This window comes from Zingiber officinale, chromosome 10B (assembly GCF_018446385.1).
Source record: "Zingiber officinale cultivar Zhangliang chromosome 10B, Zo_v1.1, whole genome shotgun sequence".
NCBI lineage: Eukaryota > Viridiplantae > Streptophyta > Magnoliopsida > Zingiberales > Zingiberaceae > Zingiber > Zingiber officinale.
Window position 1 is genome coordinate 9,626,661 of NC_056005.1, and position 20,684 is coordinate 9,647,344.

The window sequence follows — 20,684 nt, forward strand, 5'->3', positions numbered from 1 at the left end:
CGAGAGACGAGCCGGCGTCTATAAACGTCCGAGCGGATAGCCATCCACGTGATACATTCTGGCGGTAAGAGCCGACCAACGACAGAGCCTGTTCTTGAAGGCCAACATACGGCTGAGCGGCTCGCTTAACAAGAATATATGAAAAACCCTATGAGGTAAGGTGCAAAGCAATAGATGGGTAATAGGAATTAAAGATGTGACCACGTGAACGAGTGACGTTCGCGCGCCGAGCGGCTACGCAGTTGCATGGCGAAAGACTTTTTGAAGACAATCGGCTTGAGTCCATGTTAAAGTATGAAGCCGAGCGGAGGAGTTTTAAAGAACACTTTAGACATGACGAGAGGAAAATTTCTTGCCAAAACAAAAGTTGAACGAACGGAAAAGATAATCTATTTATGCCGAGCACTGGGCAAGCCAAAAAAGTTACAGCAAAAAATAAGTTTGGCCGAACGGCAAGGGTACAAAAAAGTTGATGAAAAACACTCCTCACGCGTCAAAATCAAAAAGGGCATCAGGAATGGCGCCCATCACGGTAGCCAGATCCTCTAGGGGGATGGTCAGCTCGGCGGGAAGGTGGCCCTTGGTCTTCAAGTGATCCACAGCCGCCTTGATCGCCTCTTCAAAGGTGAGGGAGATCTTGTCAGTAAATTTCTCCCCAAAGGCATCCGAGCGGACGAATGCCTTCCTCACTTCCTCAGAGCGAGCCGACTCCCCCTCCTGATACTCTTTGAGCGCGGCCTGGGAAGCATCGTTGGCAGCATGGAGAGCCTTTAAGTCTTCATCAAATTTCAGCAGATCGGCCGAGTGGCTCTCCTTCTCGGTGGTCAGAAGGGCATCCAGATCCTTGATGCGTTGCTCTAGCCCTATGATCTCCACCTTCATTCGGTCCATGTCGTCGATGGCCTTGCGCTTCCGAGTGGTCGCTGTCTGGATTTCTTTATCCCGTTTTTTGACCACCGCTTCAAGCCGAGCAACCTCGGCCGCCAGATCGGAAGCGCGTTTCCGTTCGGCTTCTAAGAGCTTTTTGCTCTTCTCTAGAGCAGCCGTGGATTGCCCTTGGTTCGCCTCCGAGAGCTTGAGTTTTTTCATTTCTTCCTCCAGCTCGGCCAGTCGATTACTAACCGCAATCTGCTCTACCCAACTCTGCGAACAAAGGCAGTTAAGCTAAAAGCTAAAAGCTAAAATAAAAAATATCAGTAAAGCAGAAAGGCATACCCCGGTCGCCTGCTGCAGGTTGCTGTCCCCTAGCTGACTGGGGGACATAAGCGCGACGCGTACGCGCGCGTCCTCCCAAACATTGGCGAGCGGACCGGTGAGGGTGATCTGTTGTTCGGGAGACGATGGCCGATCGGCAGCTAGTAGGTATTCCTCCGAGGGAAATCTGAGGACCGTTGTAATCACCCTCGGGCCGCTCGAATCATCTTGAGATGCAGCAGCCTGGCCAGAAGACTCGCCGATCAGACCCGGGTAGTCGCCCAGTCGCCTAAGGCGACGTAGAGTTCGAGAGGTGGAAGGTTGAGCCTCAGCGATGGTCGGAGGCAAGTCAAGTTGAGTTGGAGTATGCTCCGAGGAGACCGCCTCAAAAACTACAGGAGCATCAGCGCTCCGCTCGGAAAGCTGCTCCCTTTGTGAAGGTTGTGGAGCAGCTTGCTCTAGCCGACGGCGCTTTCGAGTCACCAAAGGTGTCTCGTCGGCCGACCGGCCTTCCTCCTCGCCCTGGGCGGATGTTGTGATATTGATTGCGGCTTCGTCAGTAAAGGCGCGGGCAGCCGATGCCTCAGGAGCAACTTGAATTCCCTCGCTCCCTTCAGTTGCAGAGCCGATCGGAACTAAACCCCGTTCGGCTACCTCTTTGTCCTTTACCGCCTCAATATTGGCGGCTTTCAACTTGAGCTTTTCGGTTGCCCTAGCACGCCACATAACTTCAGCTGCAGAAACAGAGAACAAATCAGTTAGCACAAAAGAAAAAGGGGGGATAAGAATCGCTTACTCATGCTACAAGGCAGATTGGCTTGGATGGGAGACAAGCCAAATATGTACATTACTCCCGGAAGGAGCAACTTGTCGATATCGTAACGTTGGCCGACCAGCTGGTTCGCCGCATGAAGATACGCCGGATGGCTCTTGAATTTGCTAAGACCCGGTTGATTCGACACCGCCGTCTGCCACTTCGTGCGGAAGGTCGGCCGCTCGAGTAGACGCATAAAAAAGAAATGCTCCTTCCAATGCTTATTGGAGCTCGGCATGTTGGTGAATAGGACGAAACCCGACCTAGATTGAAATATGAAGGTCCCCCACTCGGATTGTTTTGGGTAGAAGAAATAGTGGAAGATTTGGGGGTCCAAGGGGATATCATTCAACTTAAAAAGGACTATCACCCCGCTCAGCAACCTAATCGAGTTCGGGACTAATTGGCTGAGCGGGACGCGAAAGTGGTTGCATATTTTGATGATGAACGGATGTGGAGGAAAGCGCAGCCCGACCAAAAATTGATCACGGAAGAAGCAAATGGTGCCGGGCGGCGGATCATTGGGCCGATCGGAAGGAGTGGCTACAACTATTTTGTGGTCGGTCGGAATTTCGTATGTTCGAATGAGACGCAGTGCGTCTTCTTCATCGAATCGGCTCTCCATAGTCGTATACCAGAGACTAGGAGCGCCGACGGTAGACGTAGAAGTACTCGCCATGGTCGAAACAGAAACGATAATCGACAGAAAAACTAAAAGAAAATGCCGACAGAATGCAAAAGGAAGCAATACAGGAGGCGGGTAGCTGGAAAGGAAGGCATACAGGTACAAGGAAGATCGAGGAAAGGGAGAAGATGGCGAGCGCACCAAACAGGCGGTGAATAAGGATCGCCGGAGCAGAAGGAGCAGCGTGAAGACGAAGGAGGATGAAGCAACAGTGCGGCGGAAAATGAGTCGCGAGCTTTATATCGCCGCCCGGGAGCGACCTCCACCGTCCGATCCAGGTCGTGAAAAACGAGGCCATCATCTAGCCGTTCATTTCAAACGGCGGCTGCCCCATCGGAAGTGACGCCATCGCCATACGCTGACAAACGCACGATCGCCATGTGTCAGTTGGATACTGGTCGCATTTAATGAGCGCCCCTTACCATGCGCAGCACACGTGATGGGCAGTAGAGAAGAAGGTTCGGCATAAATTCCAGGCAATACAAGGCACGGGCAAGGTACAGCCGAACGGATAAGCATCCCTAAGCCTGGCCGAGCGGATTAATGTAGTGGTCTTTACTCAGTCAGATCGGCAGTCCAGTCAGTCGGACTTCGCCTCCTTCGACTAGACTTGAAGGGGAGGCAAGTGATCCGGCAGATAGAACAGGGGGCCCCCGTTCTGAGGGGTCGCCGCCACGTGGAAGTCAAAAGGCCAGGTGGACCGAGCGGCTGACCGGAGAAGGTTGGGTCGACCTCCCGGCCAGCCGGATAGGAGTCTGGATACCGGCGCTCGAACGAAAAATAATGAGGGGCCGAGCGGAAGTCATGCTTGGCCGAAAATATAAGGTAACATAGCACTAACAGTCCTTGCATAGCACCCTACCGAAATTTCCCCAGCGTATCAATACCAACGGCAGGTCGGACGTGCCATCCGGCCGGCGCGTAAGATGAGGGCCGTCCGGACAGCACTCCCCGTCCAGCCTACCGGACGGACCCACCGGCCTGTGGTAGGTAGAGAAAGACAAGAATATCATATGCCAGGTGTCAAGCCCTAGGGCTAGGCCATACTCCTAGTCTGATAGCTAGGTGTTCTCCTGTCCCATCGAAGACGTGCTTGGACTGTAGCAGTATGGCGTCAGGTAAACTTTCTGACAGACGCATACCGAGGTATGGGCTGCGGATACGTATGTGCCTCGGTGGACGTGCAGGAGCTCCTTCACCACTGTATATAAAGAGTCTCATACTTCGCCGGAGGTACGCGTTCAACACCTTTGGAGCTACTTTTTTCCACTGCTTGCTTGCCTGATTTGAGCGTCGGAGGATCGCCGCAGGGAACCCCTTCCCGGCCCGACTTCTGTGCAGGTTCGCCGGAGCTTCGTGCCACCAGTCGAAGATCCACGTCAGCAGTCGGAGAGCGCCCTGTGCCCAGCGTCCGTTGATTCAGCATTCGGACAGGATCAGTAATGAATTTCATTCCTTAAATATTATAGAGGAGAGAATAAATAGAGAAGTCAATATATGATATATTAAAAAGTGGATATCTAAATTTAATAAAATATTTTTTTTTATCTTAAATGATGTATTTTGGATTAGAAAATTGATATGGATGATTTTACAAGTGAAATCGAAATGATAAGAGTCCGCGATGACAAACCCGTTCTTACCAACCATGATTTAAAAGCATTACAGAAAGCCAAGCCGATTCATTTCCGTGACGGAACTCGACTCAATCTGTGCTGGAAACCCGTTCGGTTTTAGAAAATACGTCGTTGCTGGCCTCATATGATCCACTGACGACATCACTTCCGTCATCGCCCCGCCGCTAACTTCGACCACCCTTCGTACCATCTCCGACTCCAACTATAAATCGACACCGACGACGAGCTCCCTTTCGTCAAGACATAACGATTCCTCTTTCGAACGCATTGGGAGATCGAATTTCCAGTAACAGTTAGTAATGGCGGACGTGAAGCTCATCGGCTCAGCGCTAAGTCCCTACGTGCTACGAGCGATGATTGCTCTGAGCCTGAAGAAGTTGGAGTACGAGTTGATGCAAGAGAAGTTCGGCGAGAAGAGCGAGTTGCTCCTCAAGTCGAATCCCATCTACAAGAAGATCCCCGTCCTCATCCACCACGACCGCCCCATCTGCGAGTCGGCCGTAATCGTGGAGTACATCGACGAGGTCTGGCCAAAGTCCGGCTGGGGCGCCATCCTCCCAGCTGACGCCTACCACCGCTCGCTCCACCGCTTCTGGACCTTCTACATCGACGACAAGGTTAGTTAGCTAATTAATTAGTTTCCGTCTATTGTTATGGGCAAAATCCAGAAACAGAATATCCGTATATATAGTTGATTTAATTTTGCCGTGAATTTCTCTTATATTTTGTTTGCTAAATTGATGATTCTGCGCCTACAGTGGTTCCCGTCGTTGGTCGCCCTAGGTAAGGCAGAAACAGAGGAAGCCAAGGCGGAGGCGGTGGAGCGGGTCCGCGCAGGGCTTCTGCTTCTGGACGAGGCCTTCGTGAAGCTGAGCGAAGGGAAGGCCTTCTTCGGCGGCGATCGCGTTGCGTATCTCGACGTCATGTTCGGGTGCTTTGCGAATTGGATCAAGGCGGCGGAGATGTTGGTGAGCGTTGAGCTGCTGGATGAGGCGACGATGCCGGCACTGCACGGGTGGGCGGTGAGGTTCCGCGAGCACGAGGCGGTGAAGGAGGTGATGCCGGACAGCGGGAAGGTGCTCGAGTTCTTTAAGATTCTTCAGGCAAAGTGGAAGAAGGACGCTGCCGACGCAAAGAATTAATTAAGACTTAGGAATATCAACAGAATATGTGAGATCGGTGAGAATGAATAAGGCAACCCATGCCCTTTTAATTTGCTTTGATTAATATTGTCTGTTTGAATTTTCTGGTTTGAAACAATTTAATATTTGTGCTCTACCGTCTTCACTGTACTACTTTTTAAGAAAATCAATTAATTTTGATATGCTGCGCTTCGACGCTGTTGAGCGACTGAGTTAGTCGAGCGTCCGGATATAATTCAGGTATCCCGAGTGTCGGTGTCTGTGTCAGAGTCGGAGCGCCCAAATTACTTGGGGTCCATTTTACATTTGATCTTCTATATGCATACAACTTACACTCTTGCTGAAAATTGTTTATTTGTCCTCGGTAAAAAAAAATAAAAAAACATCTCTAATTATTAAAATTATTAATAGTACGCTCATTCATAAAAAAAATAATAAATTATTAATTATTCAGAGCCATGTTTTCTCATTGTTGAGGTGCTTGCTGGAACCGCCCGACGTCTTGGATGTCTCTTCTAGGAGATCCATTCAGTTAGAACAGTGATTGTTATCTGAACCCCTGGTTAGCTGCTTGACATATCCCCTGATTATACCTATAACACTTTTGAGTGCTATGGGTTCTTGTCTCGTGATAAGTGTAAAAAGGTTGGACCTATTGATGAGACTCGGCGAACAGTACCCGATCGACTTCCACATATTGTACAATGTTAGGTCTCTACTCGTGTTGATGTTACTAGGTCCCGCTCTAGATCCTTTGTGTGGAAGAGGAGGGAGAGGAGCTCGGCGTTCCAAAGCAAGGACAGGAGTAGGTGTCGATATCTTCTTTTCCAAGCAAACTGAGTCTCCTCCACATTGATGTACTTGGTCGTTGTTCTAAGCATATGGTCGAAGTCCCTAGGAGGCTTCTTAATTAGGGACTGAAAGAAGTCCTCATCTATGAGTCATTAGAAGAAAGTGCTCACTAGAATCTCTGAAGTGGTCGAAAGAACGTCCATGATCACTTGGTTAAACCGTTTTACCTCAGTGCCTCCTTGGGCCCTTACTTGAGGGAAAATAAACTCAGCGTGGTCTTGTGCTATCGGTGGCTACTGGTAAAATGATGGAGGAATGTCTTGCAAAAATCTTTGAAGCAGCAAATGGAATATGTAGTTAGATCGATTGAATCATCTTTGTGTTGAGCCAAAAAGAGTAGTAAGGAACACTCGACACTTGTCATCATTCGTGTATTGATGGAGGATAGTTGTATTTTCAAATTTGAGTAGATGGTTCTCTTGGTTGGTCGCTCCTCCATATTCTCCGATCGCTAAGGGTCGGAAATGACCATCTATTAATTAATCCATCTGTTAATCAACTCTATCACATATCAATATTAGCTATCTATTAATTAATCCAATGATTCCATCGAACCCATCATGAATCAACCATACTTAATTCATCTCAACAAGAATGGATTAATCTCATTCATAATTAATCACAACTATATTGGATCTATTATCCTTAATCAATCTATAATCCAATTAGGTTAATTATGGCTAATCATTTCACAATCAAAGTAGACTAATTATCCATAACCCTTATATTATCAAATTGGACTAGCCTAAGCAGTTGTAGTAAGCAAAGTCTACCCAACTTCTGCTGCTCTAATATTTCTATCAGTTGTAGCAAGCAAAGTATACTTCTAAAATCTATATTGTACACTATCAGTAGATCCCCTAATATCTGTATAGTGCATCTAGACTATCCATCTGTCCGAAGGTGGAAAACTATACTAAAACAGAGCTCCTTACCCATGACCTACTATAAACACTGCAAGAACGGTGAGGTAAATCGTGAATCTCTATCTAAAATGATATTTAGTTGTAAACCAAGAAGTCTGATAACCTCTCTGTATTATAACTCTGCTAATCGATCCAATGGGTCCATTCTACGGATCGGTAGAAAGTGAGCAGATTTGATTAATGGTCATCTATTACTCAAATTGCATCATGTCCTCTCCGAGTCCTGGTAGCCCCACAACAAAGTCCATCGTAATATGTTCCCATTTTCATTCCAAAATTTTTATCTTCTAGAGTAAACCAGCTGGTCTCTAATGTTTAGTCTCCACTTACTGACATACTAAACACCGAGTTACAAAATCCTTAATGGCTTTCTTTGTGTTGTTGCACCAATAGGAACGCTTCAAGTCTCTATACATTGGGTATCACCTGGATGTATTGCAAATCCATATTGATATGCTTCCTAGAGTAAATCCTCATGGACAAAATATGACCCAAGAACACACAATCTCCCACGATAATAAAGAATCTCATTCTCATCTAACGAGAACTCTGTCTAAGGTTAAACTCTTTCTTGATAACCGAGTGCTTAGGGCTCCTATGATTAGTGTAAATCTCAAAAGTGATTATATACAAATAGTATCTTCAAATTTTTAACACAGAAATGATAGCTGCTAACTCTAATCAAGAATAGAATAATTCTTCTCATGATCTTTCAACTATCGAGAATCATATGATACTACTCGTTTGTGTTGCATCGGAACTGTACCTAATCCTTGATACGATGCTGTTGGTTGCTACTCGGAAAGCCTAGAGGTTCCACTGTACAAAAATTTTGTACAAAGGTCTGAACCTTTTTCCTAGCTACCATGTGTTCTTTTAAATTAAATTTTGGATCGCCTGCGGAACTTAACACGTTTGATCCAAAACTTAATCTATTTGTTCTTTTAGGTTTTGACTTGGATCTCCTGCGGAACTTAACACGTTCAACCCAAGTCACCTTAAGTTATTAATTCCATTAAATATTAATTTCCATAATCGGTTCCCAGTACTGACGTGGCGAGGCACATGACCTTCTTGGATATGGGAGCAACCACCACCGACTAGACAAAACCTTTTATAGAAAGCTAATATTTAATTTCCTAAAATAACTTTAGGTTAACCGAAAAGAACAATCAAATCACAAGGAAAAAAAACAAAAGAACACTATATCGAAAACAAATTCGAAACTCTAGAATCGTATGCCTCTTGTATTTAGTATTATTTCCAAAAATAACTAGTATGATGCGGAAAGAAAAATTACTAGTTATACCTTTTAGAAAAACGTCTTGATCTTCTACCGTATTCCTCTTCTAACCTCGGACGTTGTGTGGGCAACGATCTTCCGAGATGAGAACCACCAAGCACCTTCTTCTTCCTTGCAAATTTCGGCCATCAAAACTTCTTCTAGGATGAAGAGGTTCGGCCACCACCACCATGCTCCAAGGGATGCTAGAAACAAAGCTTTTTTTCTCTCCTTCTTCTTCTTCTTCTCTAAACTTGATCCGGCCACCATATGGGTCTCCACAAGAAAGATGAGGTTCGGCCATCAAAGAGAAGAAAGGAGGAGAGGATGGCCGGCCACACCAAGAAAGAAAAAGAGAGAGGAAAAATAATAGAGTTGTTAGCCATGAAGGCACCTCTACCCTCTCTTTTATAATCCTTGGCCTTAGCAAATAAGGAAATTTAAATAAAAATTTCCTTAATTCTTTTGCCATTGATAAAGAAAATTTATTTAATTAAAAATAATTTTTTTCTCATCAATAATGTGGCCGGCCACTTTAAACCAAGCAAGGAAAATTTAATTCAATCAAGAATTAAAACTTTCCTAATTTGTTTCCGGAAATTTTATAAAAAATTTCTCTAATAATTTTCCCTTCATGATGGTCAATAAAAAGGAAATTTTATAAATTAAAATATTTCTTTTAAACATGTGGATAAAAAGAAAGTTATCTTTAAAAAATTAAAATCTCTTCCAATCTACAAATAAGGAAAGATATCTAATCTTTTCTTAATCCTTGTAGAAGCTTTATAAAAGAGATATTTAATTTTTAAACTCTCTTTTAAATCATGAACATGATTAAAAGGAAAGTTTTTACCAAAATTAAAATCAACCTTTTAATCTACAAATAAGGAAAGAGATTTAACTCTTCTCTTAAACTTTTGTAGAACCTTATAAAAGGAAAGATTTAAAATTTTAAACTCTCTTTTAAATCATGTTATCCAAATGAGAAAATTTTAAAAAATAAAATTCCTTTTTATTTTAATAGGGCCGGCCACCTAAGCTTGAGTTCAAGCTAGGGCCGGCCACATGAATTCACCCATGAACCAAAACATGGCCGGCCCTAGCTTGGTCTCCAAGCTAGCTTGGCCGGCCCCCTATAGGATGGGTAAGAAGGTGGGTATAGGTGGGTATAGTACTCTATAATTAAGAGGCTACGATAGGGACCGAGAGGAGGAATTGGTTTTTGTCTCCCGATAAAATTAAGCATCCCGTGTTCGCCCCGAACACACAACTTAATTTTATCAATAATAATTCATTCCACTAGAGAATTATTATTGAACTACCGCACCAATCCCAAATTACATTTTTGGGCTCCTTCTTATTATGAGTGTGTTAGTCTCCCTGTGTTTAAGATAACAAATGTCTACTAATTAAGTAAGTTACTGACAACTCACTTAATTAATATCTAGCTCCAAGAGTAGTACCACTCAACTTCATCGTCATGTCGGACTAAGTCCACCTGCAGGGTTTAACATGGCAATCCTTTTGAGCTCCTCTTGGGGACATTCTCAACCTAGTATCTCTAGGACACAGTTTCCTTCTATAATCAACAACACACACTATAAGTGATATCATTTCCCAACTTATCGAGCTTATTGATTCATCGAACTAAATCTCACCCATTGACAAATTAAAGAAATAAATATCAAATATATGTGCTTGTTATTATATTAGGATTAAGAGCACACACTTCCATAATAACTGAGGTCTTTGTTTCTTTATAAAGTCAGTATAAAAGAAACGACCTCTAATGGTCCTACTCAATACACTCTAAGTGTACTAGTGTAATTATATAGTTAAGATAAACTAATACCTAATTACACTACGACCTTCAAATGGTTTGTTCCTTTCCATCTTGGTCGTGAGCTACTGTTTATAATTTATAAGGAACCGATAACATGATCTTCTGTATGTGACACCACACACCATGTTATCTACAATATAAATTAATTGAGCAACTACATTTATCATAAATGTAGACATTTGACCAATGTGATTCTTATTTCTAGATAAATGTTTATACCAAAAGCTAGGCTTTTAGTATACACTCTAACAGATGCATCTATGAAGAATACAAATCCGTCTTCACCAAATGATAATACCAAAATGGGTGCAGTTATCAACTTTTGCTTAAGCTCCTAAAAGCTAACTTTGCAAGTCTCTATCCAGGTAAATTTCATTCCCTTCCTGGCCAGTCAAGTCAATGACATAGTAATGCAGGAAAAAAATCCTCAACAACTCTACGATAATATCCAGCCAATCCCAAAAAGCTGTGAACTTCCTGTACCGACTTCGGCTATTCCCAACTAGTAACATACTCTATTTTATATGAGTCCACTAATATACCTATACTAGAAATAATATGTCCCAGAAATTTCACAAAAATAGTCAGAAAGTGCATTTATCGAACTTCACATAGAAATGTTCTCACCAAAGCTTCTCTAGAACTATGCGAAAATATTGTTCGTGATCCACCTCAAATTGGGAATATATCACTACACGGTCAATGAAGATAATGAAACTGATCTAAATACCCTTGGAATACATAGTTCATCAAGTCCATGAAAATATCTACAACATTAGTAAACCCAAATTACATTTCCAGGGACTTATAATATCCGTACAACGAGTACATTCAACTATAAGATCACTGACAACGTGCTTATAATCTGATCGCCCACTATAAATCATGAAATCTATAAATATTATAGACATGCTACTCTCATGTCACTATCAACAATAAATACCCCACAATAGACCATCAAGTCGAGTATCCACTACTAAATCATCAAATTATACATATCACAAATATGATTGCATCATTTTCACTAATCCCAAATCATCGTCAATATCAATCAGCCTTGCTAGATTCATGAGCAATTATAGAATCAAAGGAAATCATCCATCTTTCTTTTGACAAAGAGTATCGGAGTTGTATCTAAAAATAACTCAATCACGAATTTCACTTGACTTTCAGGTGGAAAGCTAAGGTGTTCTTCTAGAAACATATTTAGGTATTCTCGGACTATACAAATATTCAAGTGAAACGATGTACTATCCTGGTTAAATCTCATTACCGATAGTAAATATCTCTGATATCATGAAATACTAACTTCTTGGCTTATATTGCCAAAACAGAATATACCTTCGCCATTAGTCTTAACGAATTCCAGAGATGGTTGGTCCGGGGGTTGTATGGTTACTACCCTTACTCAACCATTAAGAATAGCACAACAACCAGTACATGTCAAGATGTATGTCGACTCTTATCATTCCAGGTACTCAAATATCTACAATAAGATAATAATAATCCAAAGTCCAAAGGGTCACTTAGCTTCTTGACTGAGAGTCTACCCATAAGAGAGTATCACCACAACTCTCTTAATCATGCACATATATATTCTTCGACAAATATCGATAAAAGGTTGAGTGCTCTGATCTAAATAGAGACTTCAAGACCTTTAGTAAATGATCATGTGGTTAAGGTCTTGAGCTACTTAATGGAGACAATGTTAGTTAAGTTGACAAACCATTATCTTGTAATCCATCACACCACAATTGATCCACTTAAGGTTCAGGAACCTCTAATGATGAGTAATAGAAAAGGAGGTAGAGAAATACTAGCTCTCCATAGCATCTCAAAATTATCACCAAGTGATGCTTTGCCTCTCCTAAATAATCTTCTACAACTTTTCACTAAGCAATGTCATAATCTTGCAAGTGATAAGTAACTAACTCCATCTTCTCCACATTGTTGTGGATCATATATCTCAATACACCATCGAGGCTATCAAATCATGTACGACCGATGCATGAGTCAGAATCTTTCATGGAATAGTGTTAGGCGAGTTGATTGACGATCATCCTGTAAACCATTATACTTCTATACCTCCACTTAAGATTCAGGAACTCCTAACGACGAGCTATACAAATAGGAGATAGAGACGTACTATCTCTCCAAATATCTCAACATTCACCAAGTGATTCCTTGTTTCCCGAAGATCATGTACGGTATTTTCCACCAAGTAACGGCTAGATCTAGTAAGTGTTAAGCAACTAGCTCTACACTTTTCCATATCAATGGGGGACATCTATCCGAATGTACCTTCTAGGTTATCCAACTAAGTACATATAGTCCATGGTCAAAGTCTTCATGGAATAGGATACATCGATCCACTATAGACTGGTCGAACCAATAATGGTATACATATAATTCAGTCATTTCTATGTCTGTACAAATCATGTACTCAAATGTGCCTTCCAGGTTATCTAACCAAGCACAAGTAACCCAACGGTCAGAAACTCTATGAGACAAAGTAAATCAATACTCTACTGATCAAGCTAATAGCGGTATACATGCTCTATCTCTCGCCCAACTGGTAGTAGCAGGAGCTACTATTACTAGTAGTATAGTAGGAGGAATCCCCTAAAATTATAATCCCTGATCTCCAGTAGGGTTTGATGGACCTGAACAGTGGCTGCCCCAAAACATGTCATACTTGTTATCGATAATCGGACAAGTACTATCAGACATATATATAACAACAGTTATACAACCTTACCTCCTATAGCTTGGAGATGTCCTGTCGTTGCTTGATCCCAAAACTCAAAAAGTCACATCAAGAAAATAAATTATGAAATCTAAAATAAGGAAAATAGGCCTCGTAAACTTGTGGCTCTGATACCAATAAATTGTCACACCCTAAAGGAATCTCTGCTCAATAAATAGACAGTATCTCCCCACTTATGAAACATATGAAACCCGGATATATTGCCACATGACTATACAAATATAATAACTACAACCCACATGGCTAGAACCAGCCATAACCATGCAGGATAATTAGTAGCCTTCATGGCTAGAATAAAAACATAGTGGAAGACAATAACAATACACAACCTACACGACAGGTACAAATACAACCACACAAGATAAACTGTCTAGACTACATACCAATATGACTTACCACAACACATACATAACCTAATAAAAGGACACCACATGTCTAAAAATCTACACACAAGATATTTATTACATGAACAAGTTCAGAAACCAATAATACAAATAAAAGAAAAATCATAAGAAAGAACTTGATGCGACATGGGACTAGCGGACAAGATCTCTAGGCGACTCCACGTGTTATCTATCTACTACCTAGGAAAGTAAAATATACATAGGGTGGTGAGTCTGAGTGACTCAGCGGGTTATAGACAAGATAATGCATGATCAACATAGAACATGGAGATCAAAGCATATATTCCCAGTAGGAAAATTAGAACATGATCATATATGACATAATAAATGCACATACCAATACCAATCTAATACACATAGTAAAATGATAAGTAAATCACTAGGGAGCATCAACAGATCTACTCTTAATACCTAAGCAATATATATAATAATATATATATATGTGAATCATGGCAACCATATGCATTAATTATATCTCAAGTAAAAGCAACATATCATAGGTATATGCTCACTAGTATCTCCAAGATATGCAGCATGTATCATTTCTGCATATGAACATGTATGTGTCACTCCTATACTCCATGCAAGCTACCACGACATCTGTGTGGCCAAATGGTTAGGACTATGACTACTGCTCATGACTCCGGCTACCACTGCTCCTAAGTGGCTGGTAGGGTAAGATGTTCAGTAGCTATCTAGCTATATAACAAAGAGGTACATTGCATGCACACAACTCTACCACCGCTGCTCCTGAGCGACCGAGTGGGCACTGCAAGATAAGCTACACCCAACTCTAGGTACCACTACCCCTAAGTGACCTAGTGGGTAGTGAATATGACTGATGACTCTCTTACACCACAAGGGAGACAATGGTCATCAGCATACAAACATTGCGTATAATGTACATGATGCTAGTATCCATATCTCAAGCACAGTCATCATCAATGCAACCGACATGATAACATAAGTACATCCAGCACATGATCTATTAATCACGTATATCTATATGTATGAAAAGATCCAGCAGGTGTTTATTAACCATCATGTATAGTAAATAATAACACATCGTACACGTGTGTATCCTACAGTATAGGTATAATCAACATGATACCTCCAATAGTTACACCAAACACATGTATTCACATAACATAAGTATAATCAATATGATTTCTCTAATAGTATACACCAGACATGTGTGACATGTGTACACGCAAAACATGTAAATATACAATCAACATGATATCTCCTATAGTGCATACCATATATGTGTATACTCAACATCGTATACATAATCAGCATGTTAACTCCTATAGTGTACATCATACACGTGTACACACTATATGCATATAATCAGTCAACTTGGGATCACCTATAGTACATGTTGGGACCTTGACGTCCGCTAGAGGGGGGTGAATAGCGGCTCACCCAAATCGTTCGCTTCCTACGTTGTTAGCTTGCGCAGCGGAATAATACAAAAATAAACAAGCTAAACAAAATACAAGACAAAAAAGAATGCAAACCAAGCTACACGATCATTTACGTGGTTCGGATATAAAGCTCCTACTCCACGGCGTGTCCGTAAGGTGGACGATCCCTATCCGTCGGTGGATTACTCCCCGGAAGACCTCCGGCTAGCTCAAACTCCTTGTGGGTGGAGAAACCTCACCACAAACTCACCAAGACCTCTTCGACACAAGGAAAACTCTTGAGCACTTGTAGACTACTAATTAGACCTTAACCAAGTCTAATTTCGTCAACTCAAACCAAGCTCCCAAGCTTTGGTTTTATAGCCCGCGGGTTGAAAACCCCGCCTACCAATCGATTGCTAAAACATGGACCCTGTGGAAATTCGACCGTTACACCTCAACGGCTCGATTTCACACATTCACGCCAATGATCGGCGCGATCGATCGCTAAAACATGCAATGATCACATAAGATCTGCTACAAGAACGCCACAGATCTACAAGAACGCCACAAGAAACCCTAATTCTTATATTTTACTCCGAGTACAATCTCTCAAGACTCGTCCTCGCCTGCCCGACCAACCTAGACCTAGCCTTCTAGCCTCCTCCATCACCTTGCGTCCCTCGGATGCCTCCCCCTCCTTCCCTTGCCTCGAGCTTCCATCGGCCTTGTCATTGTTGTCGGGTCTTCCTTGCCAAGAGGTCGCGCCTCCGGGACTTCATCCATTGCCAAGTTACACTTGGACTTACGTTGCCAAGACTACATGCTTGGACTTACACCGCCAAGACTCATCCTTGGACTTTCCTCCTTTGCCAAGATCACACTTGGACTTCCTTGTTGTACCTGTATCCTGCACACTCACACTGCATATCAAATACAACAATAAACCTAACTTAAACCTTTGCCCAAACATCAAAACCTAGGGTCACTAGATTGCTCCAACAATCTCCCCCTTTTTGATGTTTGGCAAATCGTTTAAGTTAGGGAAACAATATATCAATAATAATGCAAATAAACATGCAATCTACACATGCATAAATCATGGAACCTAATCCTAGGCTCCCCCTTCACCTAAGCTCCCCCTTGAGTTAGGATTTCTTGCAAAGGTAAACTTCTCCCCTTTTGCTAATAAATGAGCAATCGCTCCCCCTTCACCTAAGCTCCCCCTTGAGCTAGGATTTCTTGCAAAGGTATGTAAGTTTCCCACTTAAACCTAAACTTCTCTCCCTTTGCCATACATCAAAAAGAGCTCCAACAATATCCCAATTATTAGACTCTTTGACCTCTAATGACCATAAATATCATGTATTAATCCCCCATAAGATTACATACATGTTCACCACTCTTTTGGTCATTTTCTAATGCTTGAAAAACATTTTCAGACCGTATCAGTCGACTGCAAGAAGTACCAGTCGACTGCCCCCATGAAAATGAGCTTACAGAGACATTCTGTGCCCGTGAATAGTGTTACCAGTCGACTGGTAACTGTACCAGTCGACTGGTACACTATTCATGAAAAAATCAGCCTTTTCTGGCCAACTTCAGAAATGCGCCAGAAATTCCACAGACCTCCAAAAATCCCCAAATTTTGTGGAGAGGTCTATTATATCAATATCTACTTGGGAAAAAAATATATAAAAATATATCTATCACAGATCTCAAGATTGACATAAAATTCAAAACTAGCTAAATGGTTCAATTAAACCTTGACCTAAAGTCCTAGTTTTGGCTTCCTCTTGATGTATCTGCCCATACTAAAACATAATGCATCACTAGCATTAGTTTATATGGCATCTATACATCAAAAACTAATTTTCATGCAATATGAACCCAATTCATATTTCTATGCATGAAACTCAACTCAATTGTGCCAACCCACTATATTAGAGACTTAAGTTCGTCTCCTAACCACTTGGCACATTTGATAACCCATCTACCATGGATCCCAAAGGATCTTCCTAACCTTAGGAATCTTAACCTTAGTCACCTCCCTTGGTGACTCATCCACTATAGCTAGGTCACTTCGATGCACCTCGGGTGACACTTGGCCTACTAAACTCACCTTCTTAACCTTAGACACCTTGTCTTTGATTAATTTCTTCTTGTCCTTAATCTTGGACACCTCATCCTTGCTATAATTATATGCTACCCTAGCATATTCCTTCTTATTGGCCTTGGATGACTCTCCCTTGTCCTTGGCAACACCTCCCATACCAATGTCATGTGCTACCTTAACATTTGACGTCCTTTTGGTCTTGGAAAAGATTTTTATGTTTTAAAGGAGTAACTCCCCCTAAAAACATGGTTAAACTTCTATCATTGCACCAACAATGACTTGGGGTTCCTAAATAATTAGGAAAGCCAAAACTTGAAGTTTTGAGGTTAAAAATTCAATAATGAAACTAACCTCAACCGAAACTTCACTTTGGTTTTTCTTAACCAAACCATACTTGTTTTCATCATGAAAACTCATGTAGACATTATTTAGAGTATACTTTATCAAGGAAAAATAATTTTCTATGAAAATACTTCCTATTTTCAAAGATTGACATAAATTTGAAAACTCTTGAAAATTTCAATGTTTTCTCCTAGTTTGTGTCTAACTTTCCAATGATGATTACTATCAAAAGATAGTCTTCACCAAGGTTTTTCAAAAGTATTTTGAAATCATTTTTAAAACCAATATCCAACCACGTTCTTTGAGCTCAATGCACATGACTTGTACATTAGCTTTCCCAATGATTGGAAGACACATAACTATGTGTTTTGATGAACCTAAAACTCAACAAGATGCACTAGATCAACATTTTGAGTTTAGTTCACCATCTTAACATCTCACTTGTATCTAACGTGTATTAAAACACATACAAGTCACCTTATAGTTCTTTGTGAGATGTATATTTGGTCTTGCCCTAAACTAAGGGATCATGCATCTCTATCTAGGCATTGTAAAAATCATGATCATCCATCTAGGATGCCACTTGATATAATCCCTCTTGTTGGGATATTTACCATTTATAATAGATGCCATTTGTCCTTAAATAACAAGGGAATTAAAGTAATGCATGATGTTACATGGCATACATCAAAATAAGCAATTTTCAAAATGAAAAGCAAGCTATAGCTACATGATGTATGTATGACATGACATGATATTTTTGTATTTTTCATAATAAAATATGAATGCTAAATATAAATATGATGTCATGACATATGATAGACAAACAAAACATGACAAGTTAGCATAAATAAAATTTACCTAGATTACCTATCTAAGTATTCTTAACCCTTGCTAACTCAAAATTTAACCCTAAATTGCCCATGATTTTCCATGAAAATGCCAAAACCCAATTTTGACATTTATTTTTCCTTTCTAAATTTGTGCCATTTTAACTTAAACAAATTTCTCAAAGTATGGTACATTTTACTCTTTCCAAGAGTAAATGAAATCAAATTAAAACTTAGATTTACCTTTTACCTTTTAAGAAAGTGTCAAAACCCCAACTTGGCATTTCTTATCCTTTTCTAAATGTGTCAATTTAAATTAAGTTCAAAACCTCAAAGTTTGACACATTTCACTCTTCCAAAGAGTGAACATCTTACATTATGACCTAGATTTTTCTTTAATTACTCTAAGAAGATACCAAAATCCCAATTTGGTATTTCTTATGTTTTTCCACATTGCGACAATTTAATTCAAACATAATTCCTTAAGATTTGCCACATGTTACTCTTTTCCAAGAGTGACAATTTGGATTAAGGTTTACATTTCCCTTAATTCCATAAGAAAATGTCGAATTCTAAATTTGGCATCACTTTTGCTTCTCTCTAGTGTGTCAATTTAAATTAGATTTAACTCCTCAAATTTTGACACATTTTATTCTTTCAAAGAGTAACACTTATCATCCTTTTCATTTTCAAAGGTTAACAATCACTTTGAAAATGCTCTCAAGTGTCAACTTTCCCAAGGTTGGGTTAACTACCTTTTCAATTGGAGTTGACACTCTCTAAACTCATCTAGGGTGTAGAGAATATGTTCCTAGGAACCCAATACCTATTGGTGCTCCTTGGATGCTCTAGGTACTCACTAGGGATGACTTCCCTAGATACCTTCCTAACGACCTTTCTTGGCTTCTTAGAAGCCTTGGTCACTTCCACTAGGTCACTTCTAGGGTTAACTCCCTTTGTAACCTTATTTGTGACTTTATTAGGCCTTTTTGGAGCCTTAGTCACATTGGTCTTGCCAAAAATACTCTTAGGGATTCCTTCCCTAGTATCTTTAACTTGACCTCTCAACCTAGGGTTGGTCCCATAACTATATGAAACCCTATGAAAGGAAGTCACGTCCTTCTTGGCTTTAGGTTTGTATCCCAAACCTCTATAACCATTGGATGGCTCTTGTCTAGCTTTTCTTAGGTTATGCTCATTTTGACCCCTAAGAATATTTTCCATTCTTGTTAAGGTCCTTTCTAAATTATCAAGTCTTGTCCTCAAGACTTGATTTTCACCCCATAAATCTCTAGATTTTGGTTTTTCATTGAATCCTTGAGCATTTCTATTTTTAGGCATATATCTAAAATCCTTGGTGTTATTGCCTAAGTTGTTATTTATCTTCCTAACCTTAGGTGTGGTAAATCTAGCATAAGGAGGAATATATTTATCCTTAAGGTTATCATGCTTCCTATTCTCATGATAAATAGCATTAAGATGATAAGAGTTATTTCTAGCATGCTTTTTATCATATGTCAACGGAATGGATTCATTAAATGATACCTTGGTTTTTACCTTGGAAGCTCCCTTCTTCTCCCACTTCTTCAAGTGCGCCAATTTCTTGAGCTCTCCTCTCCTTGGGCACTTTGTGTGGTAGTGACCCCACTCACCACATGTAAAGCACCTAATGTGCTTCTTCTCCTTCTTCTTCTTCCTACAACTCACATTAGTTTCTAAATTAACTTTAGTGAGTTTAGGGTTTACCTTCTTGAGTGAAGGACACCTACTCTTGTAGTGCCCCATCTTACCACACTCAAAACATTTGATGTGGTCCTTTGTGCTATTCTTGGTAGTTGAACTAGAGGGTTGAACTTCCAAGATCTCCTCTTCCTCGGATTTCTCTTCTTCCTCTTCACTTGAAGATGTGGACTCTTCCACTTCTTCATCTCTTGAGGATGTGGAAGATCTCTCCTCTTCCACCTCTTCCTTTTCCTCCTCGAATGTTGACCTCTTGTCAACATCGGATTGGTCCTTCTCTTCTTGGACCAATGAGCCATTTTCCTTGGGCTCTTCCACTTCTTGGATTTTTATAGGGTCTTCATGATAGGTAATGATCTTTTTCCAAAGATCACTTGCATTTGTGGTTTCACCTACACTCAACAAAATATTAGAAGGTAGTAAATTATTCAAAATTCTCGTTACCTCCTTGTCTGCCTCCGATTGCTCTCGTTGCTCTTCGGTCCAATGCCGAGGTCGGAGGCGTTTACCCTTCTTGTCCGTAGGAGCTTCAAATGGGTCACTCAAGACAACCCATTGGTTCCAATCCATTTGGAACCATGTCTCTAACCGCTTCCTCCAATAATTGAAGTCTTCGTTGTCGTACGGAGGTGGAATTCGGATATCCCATCCGAGTGGTCCTTCGGACTCCATCTTCTTCTTCCTCTAGCTTCTTGCTCTCTTGG

General features: G+C 41.1%; 1 protein-coding gene across 1 annotated transcript; it reads left to right on the forward strand.

The window, feature by feature from the left end:
* Window positions 1-4,556: 4,556 nt before the first annotated feature.
* LOC122029773 (glutathione S-transferase U17-like) lies at window positions 4,557-5,609 on the forward strand. The gene is made up of 2 exons (XM_042588900.1): window positions 4,557-4,947; window positions 5,089-5,609. The coding sequence occupies exons 1-2, from the start codon at window positions 4,630-4,632 to the stop codon at window positions 5,470-5,472; spliced, it is 702 nt and encodes a 233-aa protein (XP_042444834.1). The 5' UTR covers window positions 4,557-4,629; the 3' UTR covers window positions 5,473-5,609.
* Window positions 5,610-20,684: the final 15,075 nt, after the last annotated feature.